Source organism: Strix aluco, chromosome 8 (assembly GCF_031877795.1).
Source record: "Strix aluco isolate bStrAlu1 chromosome 8, bStrAlu1.hap1, whole genome shotgun sequence".
Classification (NCBI taxonomy): Eukaryota; Metazoa; Chordata; class Aves; order Strigiformes; family Strigidae; genus Strix; species Strix aluco.
The window spans coordinates 29,301,361-29,319,513 of record NC_133938.1 but is presented as its reverse complement, the minus strand read 5'-3'; the positions used below and the strand labels follow the sequence as shown (position 1 = coordinate 29,319,513).

The following is an 18,153-nucleotide window of genomic DNA, read 5'->3' as shown; positions in this document are numbered from 1 at the left end:
GACAATGACCCAGCAGTCCCTGACTCATCTACAGAGCTTTCCTCTGCTGCTGCCTTCAAGGGCCATCCAGATCAGACTCCAGTCTGGGAGCAGCCCCGTGACAAGAGAGCATACATACCCTGCTCTCCACCCACAGACCAACCTGGGGTCCCTGGTACTGACTGAGGCAGGGGAGCAGGAGGAAATACAGTGAGGATGGGAGAGGGCCCTTTCTCTCTGTCTTAGGGTAGGGCTTTCTAGGACAATCCCTACTGTCTTTCTGCTCAAACCGTATCATTTCCCCCTGGTTGTTCATGTGAAACCAGCATTTCACCATGTCTGATTTTTATGTTATCATCTAGATTGTTTGTGCTGACACGAGATAAGGTGAAGCGGGGACATCACTGTATCGTGCAGTGTGGGCTGCGTTATATTTTCCTCTTGGTTTAGGCCAGGCTGGGCTTGATTTCCCAAGATCCCAAAGTGAATACATCCTGCCTGATTGCAGCCCCTCCTTTCCCAGAAATCATCCTGTGGAATAAGCCCTGAACAAAGCACTTCCTGTCTCTCCTTTAACCCTTTTCCTTCCACCCAAGCACTCTGTGACCCATGGCCTGTTCCAGAAGGCATGGATTCAGTGCAATCCCCTCTTCCTGCCCACTCAGAGGCTGTCAAAAGCCCAAAATGACAGCACTGGAGTGCCAGAAGCAAGCAAGTCACCTGCAATTTCACACCTGCCATCGCTGCTTTCATGGCAGCTGGCGAGGCGAGAAGTTGATGAAGGTCCCACTTGGCCCGGGCTGAAAGTCAAAGCAACTGTTGGGCTTTTCAGGGAATGTCCTTCCCTAAAGTAGGAAGGCAGGTAGAAAACCTGCTGGCAGCTGCCCAGGGGCATCTGCTGCCTTGCTGAAGAGGCATTTGTGCTTTTTGCATGCTGTCCTGTTCTTGGCAGCACCTTTCCTGAGCTGGAAGAAGCATTGGCCATCATCAGCTGTGGAAACACTTTCTGGGCTGCGGATTTCTTTCTCACCACTGGAGCCACAGCTGAACTGTGTTGGCCAAGTCTGCCTCCCTTCTAGGTGAGATTTAATAGTGCCAGGTATGTAGCAATAACCATTCAGCACATTTTGACTTCACTGGTCAAATCTAACCTGCAATTTTGCTTGTTTCTCCCTAAAAGCATGCATGAGAGAGGCCATAAACCAGGCAAGGGAGCTCCATAGTACAACCATGCAAATGCTATGGCAGGCTGGGCTTTGATGCCTGCTTTTCTGCCCTCCACCAAGCTTCTGCTGCCCACTACCAACAGGAAGATGGCCTGCCTGTCCCCGGGCAATCCCACACCATATTTCTCATTTAACATGCTCCCAGGGAGCAGTGATCTTGTGGACCTTTCTGTCCCTGACCAAGAGCTCACCACGGCAACTTGCTCCTCTAGGTCTATGCACTGAAGACCCCTCGCCAAACGCCCGCCAGCAGCCACACGCTAGCAGCAGCTCAAGCTAAAAGGAGGGAGCCAGGCCCCTGCAAGAGCCAGAGGAATCCAAACAGGAGCAAGACTCAGGACAGAAACCAGACTCACAGAGGCTTGAGAATGTTGCATTGCACAGACATTGTATGTTGCAGTCTGGCCTCCTGGCCCTAATATCCTCTGACAGCTCCCAGAGCAGGAGCTGTGCAGGTTAGTGATTTGATCACAACACCAACTCCTGTGGGAGCTGCTGCTTCAGAGTCCCTGCTGCCAGTCCTCAGCAAAGCACGCAAGGAGCTGCAAAGATGTGCAGTCTCCAGCGCCTGTAGCAGTGACCTATCTTCATGAGTGAAGAACTGCTGGCCAAATGCTGGGTCTAGTCCAGCCCTTGAAAACTGGAGCTCTGGAATGCAACTTCATCCAGGCCCTGGTAAATGACTGCTTGTTTGATGGCTAATTGCTTATGAAAACAGAAGGCACAAACCCAATCTGGGCACGTCTTATACCGTCCATATCACCGAGGGCCACAGAAACACCCACCCCAAATCAACACTACCTGTCTGGAGACTTTAAGTGAAACTTTGTTTCTAAATCCCCTCCTGTCGGACTGCAGATGTAAAAAGCTAAAGCCACCCAGGTAGCTCAGTTCATCAGGAATGTGTTAAGTTACACCACAAAAGCCATCCCCTTGCCAAGCAGCAAACACGCAGAGCTGTGAAAGGACATGCGTGCCTCCCAGTTAATGTCACCTTCACAGCTTCCATAGATCATGGCACAAGCAGACATTCGCTCTGAAATAACATGCCAGGCAAAACATGTATCCCATTGTGAACAATGCCACGAGCCCAGGGAGAGCTGAGGAATTTAAGGGAAATGGAACAACGGGAAACAGGGAAAGTCCCTCCAGCAAAGACCCTGTGGCCCTTTGATGGTGGCACAGCACTACACCATATAGAGGAGCAATACAATGGAGTTACTAATGACTGCCTGGCAGCAAGCACTCCCATGGCCATTCCTGCCAGCATCGGAACTATGCAGATAGCAAACAACAAAGAGCCATGTTCACAGGCACTGCGACAGAGACACATCCACTGCAAATAAAATGTCTTCCTGAAGGTCCTAATGGCCTGGACACACCATGCCATCTTAACTGGTAATTCATATCCTGATGCAGGAAAAATCAGTGACCAAGAATCAAGAAATCTGGATAAGCACAGGCTAGGGTTTTGCCTGTGTCCTGGCCAAACATTAATTATGACTATAGATGTCACCTGTAAGTCACTGCAAGGAAGGAGATCCCCTTCAGGGAGTCTTTGTCTGGCCTAGGGGATATATGGGAGAGATAGAGAACTAATCCCACCCAAATGTGGTCTCACTCCTGCTGCCTCTAGAAGTTGCAAGGGACAAATGCTTGGAGAAAGAGAGGGGACCACTTTGTAGTTTCCTTTCTGGCAATAAAGTCACTGTAAGGTCTCTGGGAGAGCTGCTAGAAGCACCAGTTCTGCTCAGAAAAGAAGAAGCTGGGCTGCCCTGACCACAGCAGTGTGGGAGCCATGCCGGCCTGAGCCACTCTCTCCAGAGGATGCTACAGGGCCATGCATGCAGAGGACAACAACAAGGACAGGCTGGGGACCCATGTGGTGGTTTAGCTCTCAAAACAGCTCCTGCAGGGATTCAGAGCAGGGCATTTCGGGCTAATCTCTACGTCCCCTCAGGGAACCTGAAGGATTACCGCTCTACATCTGCTCACATGGTTGGGCCCCACCTTGTCAAGGCGGGGGGAGCGCTGACAGCCGCTCTCAGTTCTTTAATCGGTTTGGGTTAAACAGCAACGGGCCCTGTCCACTGTGGCACAGCACCTCTTGACTCCCTTGCTCATAGGCCTGATGGCTTCTCTTGAGCCTTGCCTAGGGCAGGAATGCATCTTATGGTTTATCACCAAGGGCTGGCTCCTGGCAGCAGCTAGAGAGCGCCACAGTGCAGCTTCCTTGGCTACGTCAGGGGTTGGGGAAGGGTGGCCACAGGAGTGCCTGGCCATCACTGGTACCTAGCCAGCACTAGCCCATAGCAGAGTCTTTGGCTACAGCTCAAGCCAGGGCGGGAGTGGAGGTCCCTAGATAGCAATCACCACTAATCCCCAGAGCTGTGCTTCTGCCTGTTAGCCCATGGTCTCCTGCACTTAGCTAACTTCCCAGAAGAAAGGGCTGCAAAAGACCTGCAGGGGCAGAGGGGTTTGTGCTGTTAACTATGCACCAAGATCACCTACTCACTTCTTTCTGCTCTCCTCTCCCTCCTGAGCATGTCTCTCGCAAAGTTTACTGCTGGTCGAGGCACCCGCTTTATGGGACACATCGCTGAGCCTTCCTCCTTCCTTTCAGGCCTGGGGGTGCTGGTGTGGGGTCCAGCTCTGGCTGTGCTAGCTCCCAGGCAGTCAGTGCCATCTGCTGGCTACTCTTCCCTTGACTGCTATGAAAACGGAAAGCTAAATAAGGGACAGCCTTGCTATTGAAGACAGTCTTCCCCCAACACCTCACATTCTGCTGCTGAAGCCATATCCACATTTAGGCTGACCTAAATAATTTAAATGATGTACGTTTCCAAAAAGGGAGCATCACATTTAAAACATTTTATTAAATACTGTTACAAATAGGACAATACATATCAGGTTTTAAGTCAGAGATTTTAATTTCTGATCATAACTTAAACATAACTTAAGAAAGACCTTGTCATCTAAAGTCCTTTAACAGCTTAATAAATCATGCTTGCCATATATATACACAAATCTCAGGCTCCCATCTTATTTGTAAATAATGTAAGGATTTCATGCCTGCATAAACACCTCTGTATTATTTTAAAATTACCTGAACCCAGATCAACGACCACAGACCTACTCAGGAACAAGTATTTTACAATACATTTACAGTTAACAGCACAGAAATATCCACAGTAAAAAATGCACAATTAAATATTTATGTATACACCTGTATTACAGTCCATAATCCCACAGGGATGAGATCATTTCAGATATACTTGCTGCATTCAGAAACCAGAGTACCTAGTATAAGCACTATAATTCCTAGTGCTATTACAAAAAAAAAAAAAAAAAAAAAAAGAGTTTAAGGTCCCTAAGCCTTCTGGGACATGCAGCAGAAACCTGAATAATTGCCCATATCACTACAGGCATATTTATTGATTGGGACATCCGCTTAAAAGAAACCGACTTCAACAACAAACCAGATCAATGGTTTCAAAGCTATTCAATGAATGATTTTTCATCCTGATTATTCTGTTTCTGCAAATATAATCCATATGTCTCCAGAGAAGACATCTCCAGCAGTGTAGTAAGTGATGTGAAATAATGCATGTCTTCACCTCACCTAGGTACCTTTGAGTAGACCAGAGGAGAAACCAGCCTCCTCTTTAGGCAGCAGCTTACTATTTGCTCACCATCTGGACAAGAGATGGCAAGCTCCCAGTTATGATAACTACATGACTGAATGTAGACAGTATTTTGCCAGAAGGCCAGAATTTTACTCTCTGCTTGTCTTCAGTGGAAATACCAGACAGCTTGAGTTCAGAATTTCTGAACAATACACAAGGTCAATCATCTTGTCAGCAAGAGGTAAAAACATCTGGACAGCTGCTGATTTGCATGCAGTTTCATTCTCTGGAAATCTGAGACATAAGTAAAGATGGCTTCAATTCCTACAGAGAGAAATCGGAAAGTTGGCATAGATTTGTATTTGGTCTCATTTCAGAGGAATTTTGTATGCAGCAGGTAGCAAAACCACACAAAAGTGTTCCTAAAGCTATGTGCGGCTGGACAGAATGCTAAGCACAATCATCCTGAAGGAGCTGAATAACCATTTCTAAAGCAATAAATCCATCTGTCTTGTTAGGAACTGCCATGCAATGCCAAAGCATATATTGCTATTTCAGCAATTGTATAGCAATTAACAGCTCTGATTGCTCGTGTGATTAAAAGGAAGAGAATTTGCGAGGGCAGCTATCTTGTGTGCTTACCTGAAACACCTGGAGTTAGACATTCTGGCCAGCACTTTGGAAACTACCTTCAATGGTTAGGCTCTGGCAGCTACTATAAAAAAACAGAAATGAAAAGTACTTTAATGACAACTAGTTTATATCAAATGGATTTTAGAAAAGTGATTGCAGTGTTTTTCATGCTGCTTTTTGAGACACAACTTACCTGGAAGGAGTAAATTTCTTTACTGCAAGAAGAATAAGAAAAGGTATTAGCATTTCAAGATGAAAGCACCCTCATGCAAACTTTTTCTTCTACTAAAAATCCTCTCATTTCTGAGTATCTGATAAAAAGCCATTATCTAGCAACAAATCTCACAGGCAGTTATTACTGTGTTGTCACTAGCCCATCTCAAATTCCCATTCACTCCTTCTGGCAGTAATTACCGATAAATAAAATGTTGGGTTTTAATTCTAATTCTTGTTTTCTAAACATTTGGTTTTTACTATTTTTGATTTTTAAATGTTCATCCAAAAGCCACCATGGTATGTATGCAGGCTTCTTGAAAATAATTTTGGAATTTGTCTCAGTATGGGAATTTTCACTTTTTCAGAAAGCTAAGTATTGAGGTTTGGAGGGGTTTTCTTCTCCACTGAAAATTTTTCAGGAAGGTACGTAAAACGAGTGGACCCAGTCCAGCTGCTCACCTTTTCTTCGGAAACGTCTTGCAAGCCAAAGGAGGAATGATGCCGTGGACAACAGAGAGGCACTCGTGGCTGCTATGCCCACAGAGACATAGCTGACTTGTTCAGAAGCTGAAAGGATGAAAAAGTTTCAGTGAGATCAAGAGGCATGTGTGGTCTTTGAAGCCCTCTCTACTTCTTCCTTGCCCTTGGGGTCTTCAAGAGGAACCAGAACTGCAGCTTGTAACCCTTAAGTTTTCTGTTGCTGTGACAGGACACATCCTGTTCACAAGGTGAAAAGCTGCATACTAAAAATCATCCCACCCATTGCCAAAGCAACGGCAAGGCAACAAGCTAGCTATACCAGGGTCTGTCTAACCTCCAGCCTCACATCACAATTTATGCTCATCTTTTCTTTTTCATGTTTCAGTTCATATTTTAATTCCCACTGTGCTGTCTTCCTCTTTGAGCAATCCTGTCGAGATCAATGAAATTATTCAAGGATCTAAATTCTGCTCAAGCAAATAAAGTGGAGTTGAGCTTTTAGGATGTGAGGACAGTGACAGAGCTCTTACTGCCTTGAATGGGAAGGCAAGTCTGAGACTTCTGTCCTGTAAAATTACAACCTTTGACAGAAAAGCTCTGTGAGGTCTTTCGGCCGAGGAGTTCACACAGGAAGTATCACACCAAATTAACAAATAGATAAACTTTTCCACTGAGAAACAGACTTATGAATGCAGATTTCCCCGTAAGGTTCTGTTTCTCTAGAAAAGCTTTTTTCTTTATTCATATGAAAAAAGTTCAACATGAGAAATATTTTAATTAAAAAACAAACAAAACAACCCAAAATCAGGTTGCAGCTTTTGTTTTTGGATAAGAAATCCAATTTTTTCACCAAGACCTTTTAGGAATTCTCCTCTCTTCTATTTTCAGAAAAACATACTGAGAGATTTTATTGAGCTTTTGAATTCATGGACTTCACTAGAAGTTCTAGCTCACTGGTCAGTGTTAGCTCCTTCACCCTTCCATACCTCATTTGACTAGAAACCCAGTGCCATCTCTCTGTGGCTAGGCACAGGTAAAATACCTTCACATGTGGGCAGACTGGCACTCCAGTTTCCTGAATGACTGCACTCAAGAACATGAGAACCATTGAGCTTCCATCCTTCTAGACAGCTGAAGTGGCAGGCTGTGTTGTATGTGAAGTTCCCAGCACCATGTGAACAATCCATAGAGCCTTTCTCGGGAGAGTTCAGTGGTTCACACTGTACAACTGAAATACAGAAAGAAATGGTTAGAGTCATTAAGGATTTTCCTGTCTTTGGCCTTATTTTTTGCACTAGTACATTGTATTTTCAAATTCATTCGACTTTGGGATGAGAGCAGTTCACTGAGACATGAGCAGGCATTTCTAAGGCAGAGCAAGTCACAGCTGAAAATATGAGAGACAGCAGAGAGTTCAGTTTGGAGCCAGCACCCTATAGGAATATGGATTTCAGTGTGTTGACCACTGACAAGAAAACTGTTTGCCAACCCAGTAAGTCTTACCTTTACATTTTGGCACTGGCTCTGACCACTGTCCCTGTGCTGTGCACTCAGTGCTGGATGGACCATCCAGGACGTAGCCCTCACTGCAGCCAAAATCACAACGTGAGCGATAGGTGAGATCTGCAGAAGCGTGGTCACAGGTCACAAAGCCGCCTTCTGGCCAGGTTACAGCCTCACACCTCACAGCTGCAACACACAGATACAACAGAAGTCAGCACAGATGTCTCAGGAATCCAACATGCCAATGCTGACAGCCCCAAGAGCTCAGGTGAGCAGGGATAAGGAAAGCTACCTGCACAGGATGGCTGCTGCCTGTCCCAGGCCCCAGAAGACCCACACTGCAGTGTGGCTGGTCCCGTCAGGGCAAATCCTTCCTCACAGGTGAACTCACAGGTGGTACCCCAGGTGAGCTCCACAGAGGGTTGAGAGCAGTTCACAGCACCACGAGCAGGAATTTCTAAGGCAGGACAGGTCACAGCTGAAAAAAAAAAAGAGGTAGTACAGAGCTTAGCTTGGAACAAACCATAAAAAGTTTTCTGTCTTTCCTGAAGCTTAGCAATATATCCACTAAATGGAAGCAGCTTTAGAAAGCAGATCTACTACGCTGCCATTTCAGAAAGCAGATAGGATTGGAAAGATTTCAAAACAGAAGACTGACTCTTAAGGTAAATTCCTGTGCAGCTCATGACAGCAACTAGTTACAATGCAAAATTTCTCCATTTGACTGCTGCTTGGTGATCTTTGATGCTTTTATTTCCTTCAAACAGTAGCTTATTCTAAGCTGAACACCTCAAAAAATAATTCCTACAGTCAGGAGTAACTGGCCTGCTGTGAGCAGTTTCACAACTAGATCATCTCCATTCCCTGTTTCCCACTAAGAGGTGGAAAATTCTTTCCCTACAAGGAAATCTAGACCTGGGCCAGAACATTCATCCTGCCCATTTCATTTCTTCAGAAACAAAGAGACCTGTGTGCTGCAATAAAATAGCACCTTCACCACATAATTAATTACAAAGGAATGGGCCAGAACTTCAATTTGTACCTATTAACAGAGCAACGCTGAAGTTTACAGAGCTATGTATAATGTAGAAAGCTCATCTATCACTGCTTGAGAAGCTCACCCTTGCATGCTGCGAGGGGCGCAGACCAGACCCCAGAAGAGGTGCAGTATATGGATTCCAGTGCAGTCAGTTCGTAGCCTTCCTCACACTGAACTGTGCAGGATGAGTTGTAGCTGAAGTTCTTCAATGGATGGTTGCACTCAAGGCTCCCATGCTCAGGTTTCTTCAGTGGATCACAACTCTTAACTTCAAAGAAACACAAGAAGGTACACAGTCAGTCTCACTGGCAGAGCAGATGAATCAACAAACCAGACAGACTGAGCACTAGCTACCATGAACATCGCCCTGGTTGAAAAGCAGGATGGAGTAATCTTACCAAACTCGCATTCAGGCCCATAGAATCCAGGGTTACAACGGCAGGTGTGATTGTTAATAGTCTCTATGCATTCTCCACGGCCACTGCAGAGAGATGAGTTGCAAGAAGCTGGAAAGAAAAAAAATACAGCAAATTATAAAAGAATCAGCAATGGCCACTAATAAAACCCAGCTAGCTCTTTATTTATTTTTCTGGCGCTAGACAAGCACTTTGCATAGCAAAAGAAAAGCAGGGGGTTTGGTACATAAGATTACCCTGTCATTTCACAGAAGGATTTCAGAAATCAACACCTTTGACAGACTAGCTCACAGCTCTACTGGCTGGAAATTCCATGACCACTTGTTCTCAGGTAGATATTAGCAATATTTAAAATGCAAAAGGAACAATATACTATGGGGTAGGTAGAAATCCTCAACAGGTACATTCTTCATTAACTCACCACAGCACTAATTTGGCTGAAGTTTGACTTGGAATTTTTCTGACCTAGGCTTAGCCACCTCTACACAAAGTGTCTAATCTAATCCAGTGGTCTATAGTCAGCAGACAGATGCCTCCAAAAGGGCAATTCCTATCTATCTGAGACACCCACTTGAGAGTGGGATGAAAGTCACCATCTGGAAGAGCCTGTTTCTCTCCACTGATTATAGAGAAGGTCTGGTGGTTTGCTCATAAAAGATGTATAATATTCTGGGAGCTAAAAGGTAAGCAAGATCAGTCCAGCTCTTAGAACAAGAACGACCTCAGCCCTGTAAGTAAGGATAAGTGTACAAGTACTTACAGGGTCAGGTAGTTAATACATAAGAATAAACAACTCATCCCACCCACCATCTCATCTCCACAGGGGCACACTAGAATGGCCTTTATCACACCATACCTGTGTAGCACAAGGCGACCTTCTTTTTCTCACACTGTTCATCATTCCATTTGCCATCATCCTTCCCTCTTTTGATGTAGATTTCAACGCAGTCCTCATTGTTCCCTTTGCCATTTGGCTCACCCGAAGCCCAGTTTCTTGCCTCTTCTGTCAGTTCTTTGTTAGTTCCAATCCAGGTCCATACCTCATTAATTTTTCTGATTCCAATCCAGTAGTAACCCGGATTGAAGGGTAAGAAGTTATTGAGATAGTTGATTTCCTCCTTATTCTGAATGGCAACCATGTTAGTATACCTCTTTTTGCACCACAGCTCTGCCTCCCTGTAGGTCATGTTTGTGTCTGAATAATGGTATGTCCAACAATTCACCCCCTGCAGTATTGTAAGTCCTAGAATGAAAAGATGTCAAAAAGTTGGTGTCTGACTCTTTCCCTTCTTTCTCTCTAGAAGAGGACATATAAAGCTCTATAAATATTGCAAACTTGTCAATATCTGAAACTGCATAAAAAGTAGTGGCAATTATTTTATAAACAATCAACCGGCAAGCTTCAAAACAGGCATGTCAACATCAAATACAGGGACTTCAGCCTGTGAAACTATGTCCAGTCACACAAAGCTTTGCAGACTTCACAGAAAACTCTAGGAGACAATTATGCATTTGACAGGCAAGCAGGGAAACATGCCATTGCGGCTAGAGGTTCTTCTATGTGAACCTAGCCTCAAGTTAATTAGGTCAGGTTCAAAACTTCTGTTTAATTCTGAGCTCAAACAGAACAGTCACACTAATACTACCATCCAACTAGTTTTCTACACAGAGAAATACACACTTACCATAAACAAGAAGAGACAGAAACCACAAGCAAGTCATGTTTCTGCGACTTTTCTCTCCTCTTTATCTTTCAAGCAGATGGCTATGAGAGATCAAAGGAACACATTTGTAAAGAACAAACACTAACTTTTTACAATTCAATAAAAAATACTGTCTATGCAATCTTTTCTACACTTTTTAACAATTATTCTAAAAACGTAAATAAGATTTCCATTTTCAGGAAATTATTCACTTTAAAGCAGTTCTTAATATCAAGATAGCTTTAAAATGTAAACAGCTTTTAAAAAACACCAACACAGAATTCCATCTGTCCAGTTTTCCTTTAGCTGAGCAATGAAACAGAATAATACACTCCATTTATACTCACAGGTTGTAGTTGTGGTGGCCAGGTGACAAAAGTCCTCCGTGGTATTTCTCAGTGACAGCCTTCCGTTGCTAAGGTGCTGAATACAGACTTGAAGGTTAAGTTCAGCTCCAAGTGTCTGGACTGTGTAATCCCCTGTCTTTACTACAGCCTTTTATTCTCTCAACTGGCCTGCCCTCCACGAGACAGGAAATTCCGCGTGGAAAAAAATTTCTTGGAAAATCCCAAGATCTGGCCCTCCCGCACATTAAGCCTGATGTTTCCCCTTGCCAAATCAACCCTCCCACAAAGACACACTGTGCTGACAAATTGCCAAGTGCTGCATTACATAGTTTTACTGTCAGAAACAATTCCAGGATATCAGGAAGGAGCAAGATGGTTAGTTTGAGTTAGTTGCATGAATAAGTAGATTCCAACTTTTCACCTAGCATAATGTTTTGCAGCAAGGAGGTGCAGGTGCTTTTGGGATCTCAATAAGAAAAGCACCAATACTCAAAGCTGGTTAACTAAGCTTGAGTAAAAGATGGAAACTGCAGCAGTAGACAAGCCCTTCCTTGTGGATCACAGCCTGCTGTGCAGAGTTCTCATTTGTGGTAAGGTTTGCCAGCCCCAGGGTCACTAGTACTCTTCTAGAGTCTTGCTCACAATACAGATTCATCAGTCACTCATAGCAGTCAAGCCTGGAATGTGGGATTAGCTTTGAAGAGTCCCTTGGACCATACGCTCCAGTATTCTTACCTCAATAGAGTTACAACTCCTGAACAGGTGCATATAATATTTCAGGTGGACAAGACAATACAGTAGTCTCATACTGAATTAATGCACATTTATTGTGTATACATTGATTAATTATACTACTGCACAAAGCAGTCACATGGTGTCTGTGTACAGACACATGCCTGAGTAATCACGGACACTTTGCTACAGCAGGTTGATAAGCCATCATGGGCTACTCAGAGAGGACCTGTGTACATGAGAATGCAGTAAGAGTAAGGATCACTGATTCCCTGCACAATAGTCTCTGGCTGCTCCACTCCACTCCTCGATTCTCACACATATCTTCACACATATGCACTGCAGTGATAAGGTGAGTGACTTGCCACGCTACGTACAGAAGTAGCTTTGGATATTCTCATGTAAGTATCCTTCCCGCCTCTGTTCCAGGAGGTCTCACAAGTATTGTTGAGGGCTATAAGTAGGGAACAGGCAATATGAGTAATAGACACATTAGCTCAGTTCTCAAGCCTCAGCGAAGACATGACACTAGAAGCTTGACGCAGAGTCCACATTCCCCAGCACTCCCAACCCTGGTCGATACAAAGTGATATTATTCTCTTGCGCCCTGATCAGTCACACCACCCCATCCCTCATTCCATGTCCCCTCAGGCACTTACTATGGAGGCCCCACCAGACAGTCCAGTTGCCAAACTGGTACTCCAGGCATAAGATTCATCGTTATGGGTGAGGTTTGACAAGGCTCAACATGCAAGGGACTCAACAACAGTTGTTAGCGATAGGAGGACACACGGTAGCACCCACTTCATATCTATAAAGCATAGTTATAGTTTGTACAGTGCATGTTGGAGCTCTTATTTTGGAGCTTCAGCCCGTTCTTACAGAATAAAAATCAGTGGGTTCTGGATTCCAGGCTAAGATCTTGGCTGGTATCAATTCCCAATTTTTTCACCAAAAAAAAAAAAATTGTCAAGTAGGCATAGCTTAATAGATCTCTGCCCATCAAAGGAATCCATCACAGGAAAGAGGATAGAATAAAGAGTAGATTCCAAACTAGCCTCAGCTTCTATCAAAATATGAGAGTTTACCAGAAATTGCAACAAAGTCCTAGAAAGCGTGTCAAAGTCAGTTAACTCAATAGAGTAAGGATTAAAAACAATATACTGAATATTTGTAGGGAGAGGAACACTTTCTAGCACATGTGAACTAGCAAAGCTAGAAACACAAACAAACCATCAAGAAACTCTGGATAGTTGAAGTTAACTCCTGGCTATGTCACAGACTCATTCTGCAAGCCCAGGCCTGAGCCAGCATTGCCTGGAACAACCAGACTTCCAGAGATTTCCAGGTAGCACCAGATCAGGACTGGTACAGATGAGCCTCAGCTGCTCATCTGTAAATTGGGAGTGATAACATTTCCTGTCTGCCAACCTTTCTCTATCTGTGTCCTTCAGACTAAACCCTCTTAACAGAGGCTGGTGCTTTCAATGCACCTGTACAGTACATCATGCAGCAGGGCCTAATTTCACAAGGTTCTGTAAATATTATCCTAATACAAACTAATAACAATGAGTTTTGATAGGGCAGCTTTTTTTTTTTTTCCTAAAACATTGGTTAGCTGTTATAATTGTATAGACAGAAAAATTATAGACAACTCCAGAACAGTTTATATCCTCTCTGGAGCCAGGAGGCAGAAAGTCCTACACCTTTTCCTGGAGATTCACTTTTTCAAGTCATTTTATGAGCTTCCTACTGGTAAGTGCTCATCCTTGTCATGAGAGAAGCTCTGAAAGTTGAGTGGAGGAAACTTATCAGAATCACTTTGCCCGTGGAATCTCCGGAGGAAGGAAGAGAGCTTTTCACAGTTTACAATAGCCTTCCTTCACAAGGGCTGTCTGAGACCTCTTGTCTGCAGCAGATTAAAAAAACCGCACAAAAAAAACAAAACACCAAAGCCTAAAAGCAATATGCGTGTAAAAACTCCAGCCTAAAAAAAGACTGCCTCTTTTTGTTGGCAGTATTCCCTTATACGTCACTGACATGGGCTCTTTTTGGGTTTTCCCAGGAAATTCTGCCATCCACCAATTATACTTTTATCTCCTTTTAATATAATGGAAGATGAATACAAATGCAAAATTTTCAGGAAAAAAAGAAAGCCTGAAAGTCATTTTCAAAAGCACACAACTGAGGGGTTAAAATCTCTTTATTAAAAGTCAAAGACACTTAAAAACTTCAACCCTGTTGTTCAGGAAGACTGGGATTCCTGTGAGCTACAGCTCATACTGGCTCCTGGGTTACATAGGTATTTCAAGAAAAATACCTCCAATAGAGTTACTTAGGTTGAACTGCAGATATTAAAGCTAGAAATGCCATCCAGCCTGCCTCTTAGCTGGTTTCCAGGTTACTGATTTATTCTCTTTGTATTGTTATTTCACATTTGTGCTTTTTTTTCTTCCTTTGCCAATTGATTTAAGAATATAAGAGCCTTGGTTCTTGTGCTGTACTGAGCTGGGTGCAGTTGTCCACTCTCGTGCTATGTGAACACAGACATAGTTCCTTAAAATTCATCCAGTTCCTCCATGCCAGAAAAACGGGAGACTCTAAACCTAAATCAAGTCAAATTTTTAGAAACGCTGAACACTTCTTGTTCCTGTACACTCAACCTTCCTTTCCACAAGTGAAAGCCCTGCTTTTTACAAGTGAATGGGAATTACTCCAGATCACCTCTTTTCCCTTATAAAACAGAGGTGCTTAACAAGGATTATCTAGCAGCAACTAATTTTCCGGTTGGAAGGTTTACTTGGTAGACCACTATGAGACATAAAAGGTAGGAAAAGGCTATATAAACACATTAGGAGTAAGAATAACAAAAAGCAGTCAGGTCTGCTATTTAAAGAAGGACAGCAGTTGACAGAAGACATGTCAAATGTCATTTCTTTCTACACAGAGAAAAGTTAACAGATATTCACTGCAATAGTGTTATGCCTTGGGAAAAGACAACAGGTCAGAGTACAGAAAGACTGGAGTGAAGACTACTTAGGTTAGTTACAGACAATCGAGTTACTGTTTAAGGATCCAAACCCTCAGTAATTACGCTTGAGAGCGCGGGGAAAGGCGTTAGAGGGCTGATGAAAAGCAAATACTGCCTCACTGTATCTAGGAAAGGAAGATCAAGGTAATTAGAAGCCAGGCCTCCCACGTGAGAGCCTAGAAGAGATACTAGAACCATACTGAAAAATTTTTAAAGAAAACAATTGAAAAAATCCGCAGAAGGCTACTAAGCTGTCAAGAACAGCTGACACTGATAAGATTGGTTTATTCTTGGCAGATCAATCTAGTTTGTACTTCAAGGTTGAGTGAGTAACAAAGAAACAATAGTGCAATACAGTTTGCAAAATTAAGACTTTAAATACTGTCCCACGAGACATTCTTTTAAGCAAACAGGTGAAATAGTGCTTAGCTAAAATCACCATAAAATGAACATGCAAGAGATGTAACCACTACTCAAAGGGCAGTTTTTCAAAGATCACTGTCAGTCTGAGAGAACTATATAAATGAGCCCTGCAAGGGCTTATCCTGAACTAACTGGAGCTAATTTAAGATGGATGGAAAATTATCAACTAAAATGATTAGAAAATTTGCAGATGACACCAGGCTTCAAGGCATTTCAAGAGTTCCAAAGGACCAATGTAGGACTCAGATCTGGATAAATTAGAGACATGATCCAAAAAAATAATAAATCAATAGAAACAATCACAAGGGTCTTAATGTGAAAAAAAAAATTAACTTAGAAACTGAGAAACTGCTGCCTAGGAAGCAGAATTGTACAAAAGGAACTAGGAGTTATAGCAGATCACAAATTCAATAGGGGTTAATGATTTGTTGTCGTTTTTAAAAATAGGAAATGCTGTTCTGATACGTATCAACAAAGATGTTTTATTTCAGACAAAATTTGCAATTATTCCATCCAATCTGCCATTGCCAAATCTCATCTGGTATACTGCACTTAATCTTAAGCACCACAATTTTAGAAAGCTACAAGCAGAAAAAATACAGTCAGAATTCTGAGCAACAGTTGATACATTATTTAGAATGAAATCAAGGTTTTATTCTCTTTTGGAAAAAAAAACTAGAACCATCTCATACAATCTTGACACCCTGCACTATTTTCATAACAAAAACAACAAAAAAATTAAGATTTACTGATTTTAATTCTTGTGAACATCCTCATTTTGTTTGCTCCCCTGAAAATATATATGAATGCTTGTCTGACTTTTAAGTGATCTAATCTTCCAAACTATCAGCTCTCCACAGATCACAGTTCAAGTAACACATGCTCAGACAACAGGACTTATGTGCAAACACCCACGGCATTTAACTGTTTTATTTCCACTCCACTGTAGAAAAGGATGATAGAAGAAAGAAATCTATATAATCTTCTAAAAGCTAAAAGATATTTTAGAGTACTTAGGAGGCACATGATGAACAGTTCTTTATGTCTGGTTGGTGCATAACAAGTAGTGGTTGGATTGATTTTTAGTGACAGAGTTTTAAAGGAAATTTTTCTAAATAAGAAGGTCGTGAAATGCTAGAACAGGAGTTTTGTAGAGTCTAGCTTTCTGTTGGAGATTTTTAAGTCTTAGTTTGAGAAACATTTGTCAATATTTTTATCAGTAGGTTATGAAAATGGGATGCAGTGAGAAATTATTTTAGATTATCTAAAATTCTCTGTTGAACTTGCTGAAATCACAAAAATAAGACAAATACGGGATATGATCTCTGGTAACCAGAATCTATACATGTGTGTATGTACACATACAGTAAGAGACAGATTAATTTTCCATGTCTCTTTTAAAGAACAGTTCTTTACCTACATTATAAGATTACATCTGTGTTTACATATATCTAAGTCTTCCTTTTTAAACATTTAATGATGCTTTTATGTCAACAGGCAAAACCAGAGAATTAAGTACCTCTGAGTAATCCAGTTCCAACTCTCTTCTAGGAGCTATATTTGACATTCCTAAATTAAAACACTTCATAAGTATGTCAAAATAGTTTGTACAACAGACATTTATCCCATAACAAAAAGCTGTAAAACTACTTGAAATTTTAAAGTAATGGAAAAAACTCCAGCTTCACCCACAGTAACACTCAGTAGAAGAAAAGTAAGAGCTTTAGCCATCCTTGAGGGGAAAAGGAGTTCTGGTGCCAGTAGTGAAGGTGCTTCCTGTTTGGAGAGGAGCTTGAAACATTAATTCTTTAAAAATTCAGAGACAAAAGGTCTAAGGCACAAGTTTTCCCCGAAGTCTAGATGGGAAGAAAAGATAATTTCCAAAAACATACTCATCCCTCAGCCTCTGTCTCATTAAGTGTGAATAAGATAGACAGTACAACTGCTACAAAGAAGCTGGAATTTCTTAGGCTTCTGAAGACAGTCTCCACTCTGTCTGGAGTGAAACCCCAGGAGCCAGAAAATCTTATCTCCAGTTCTCATTTCGGGAACTCTCTGATGTGAGTCATACTGCTCAATTTCCTCCAAACAGGCAAAAATACACATTCAAGAATCTAACCTGAGGCCAGTGATTACTTGCACTGGCAAGGTGTGATTCAGTGCATTGAAACATGAAACAGAACAAAGGAGCAGAGGAACCAACTCACACTTTGAGTTAAGATAAAAGCAGGGCTGGTCTTAACATCACACATACTTGGCTGCCTCCAAATGGAACTGATCCTGTGCAGAGCTTGATTTTTTCTAATTCTACTGTAGGAAATTATGGCAGAGAAGCTCTTGGAGCCTTGCCACCTTTCATGCACGTGGAAGAAAGAATAACTCTATACCCTATGCATAGACCCAGCACTGTTGATTTTACTGCCCAGGTCTGTTCCACAGTCCCATACTCTCAGCAGGTGAAATGTCCCAGATGTCACACTGATGCTGGCTCTGAGGAAGAGAACAGTTACAGCTTTTGGCAAATGAGAGCAGTGAGAGGAAGTTTCAGGATTAGGAGATTAACTAGGTGGTTGGTTCTGTAAAAGCGGTCATCATGAGAAATGTTTTTTGTTTTGCAAATTCTTTGCATAGCTTCTGCTTAGCTCTGTCCCCAAGAAACACTGTTTTGACTTACCAGGTAACATGCAAACTATCAGTAGCACAGGAGTGCTGACATGACCTTCCATTCTCCATCAACAGTATTATGAGGGAGAGAGTACAGAAAAGGAAGAGAGCAGTAGCTTCACTTCCTTACTAATG

At 42.5% G+C, this 18,153-nt stretch overlaps 1 protein-coding gene across 1 annotated transcript; it reads right to left on the bottom strand.

Moving 5' to 3' along the window:
- Positions 1-4,061: 4,061 nt before the first annotated feature.
- On the bottom strand, positions 4,062-11,310 carry SELE (selectin E). The gene is made up of 12 exons (XM_074832902.1): positions 11,169-11,310; positions 10,804-10,883; positions 9,975-10,361; positions 9,101-9,208; positions 8,785-8,970; positions 7,956-8,141; positions 7,664-7,849; positions 7,203-7,388; positions 6,140-6,247; positions 5,658-5,679; positions 5,474-5,546; positions 4,062-5,155 (listed from the first exon to the last, which is right to left on the bottom strand). The coding sequence occupies exons 2-11, from the start codon at positions 10,838-10,840 to the stop codon at positions 5,489-5,491; spliced, it is 1,464 nt and encodes a 487-aa protein (XP_074689003.1). The 5' UTR covers positions 10,841-10,883; positions 11,169-11,310; the 3' UTR covers positions 4,062-5,155; positions 5,474-5,488.
- Between the last annotated feature and the right edge of the window lie 6,843 nt (positions 11,311-18,153).

Excerpts from the sequence above, each read along its gene's own strand:
- SELE (XM_074832902.1), bottom strand. The coding sequence starts at position 10,840 with ATGACTTGCTTGTGGTTTCTGTCTCTTCTTGTTTATG. Across the intron at positions 8,142-8,784 it reads GCCCCTCGCAGCATGCAAGG|CTGTGACCTGTCCTGCCTTA; the intron begins GTGAGCTTCTCA and ends TTTTTTTTTCAG. Across the intron at positions 5,680-6,139 it reads AAGACGTTTCCGAAGAAAAG|TAAAGAAATTTACTCCTTCC; the intron begins GTGAGCAGCTGG and ends TTCTTCTTGCAG.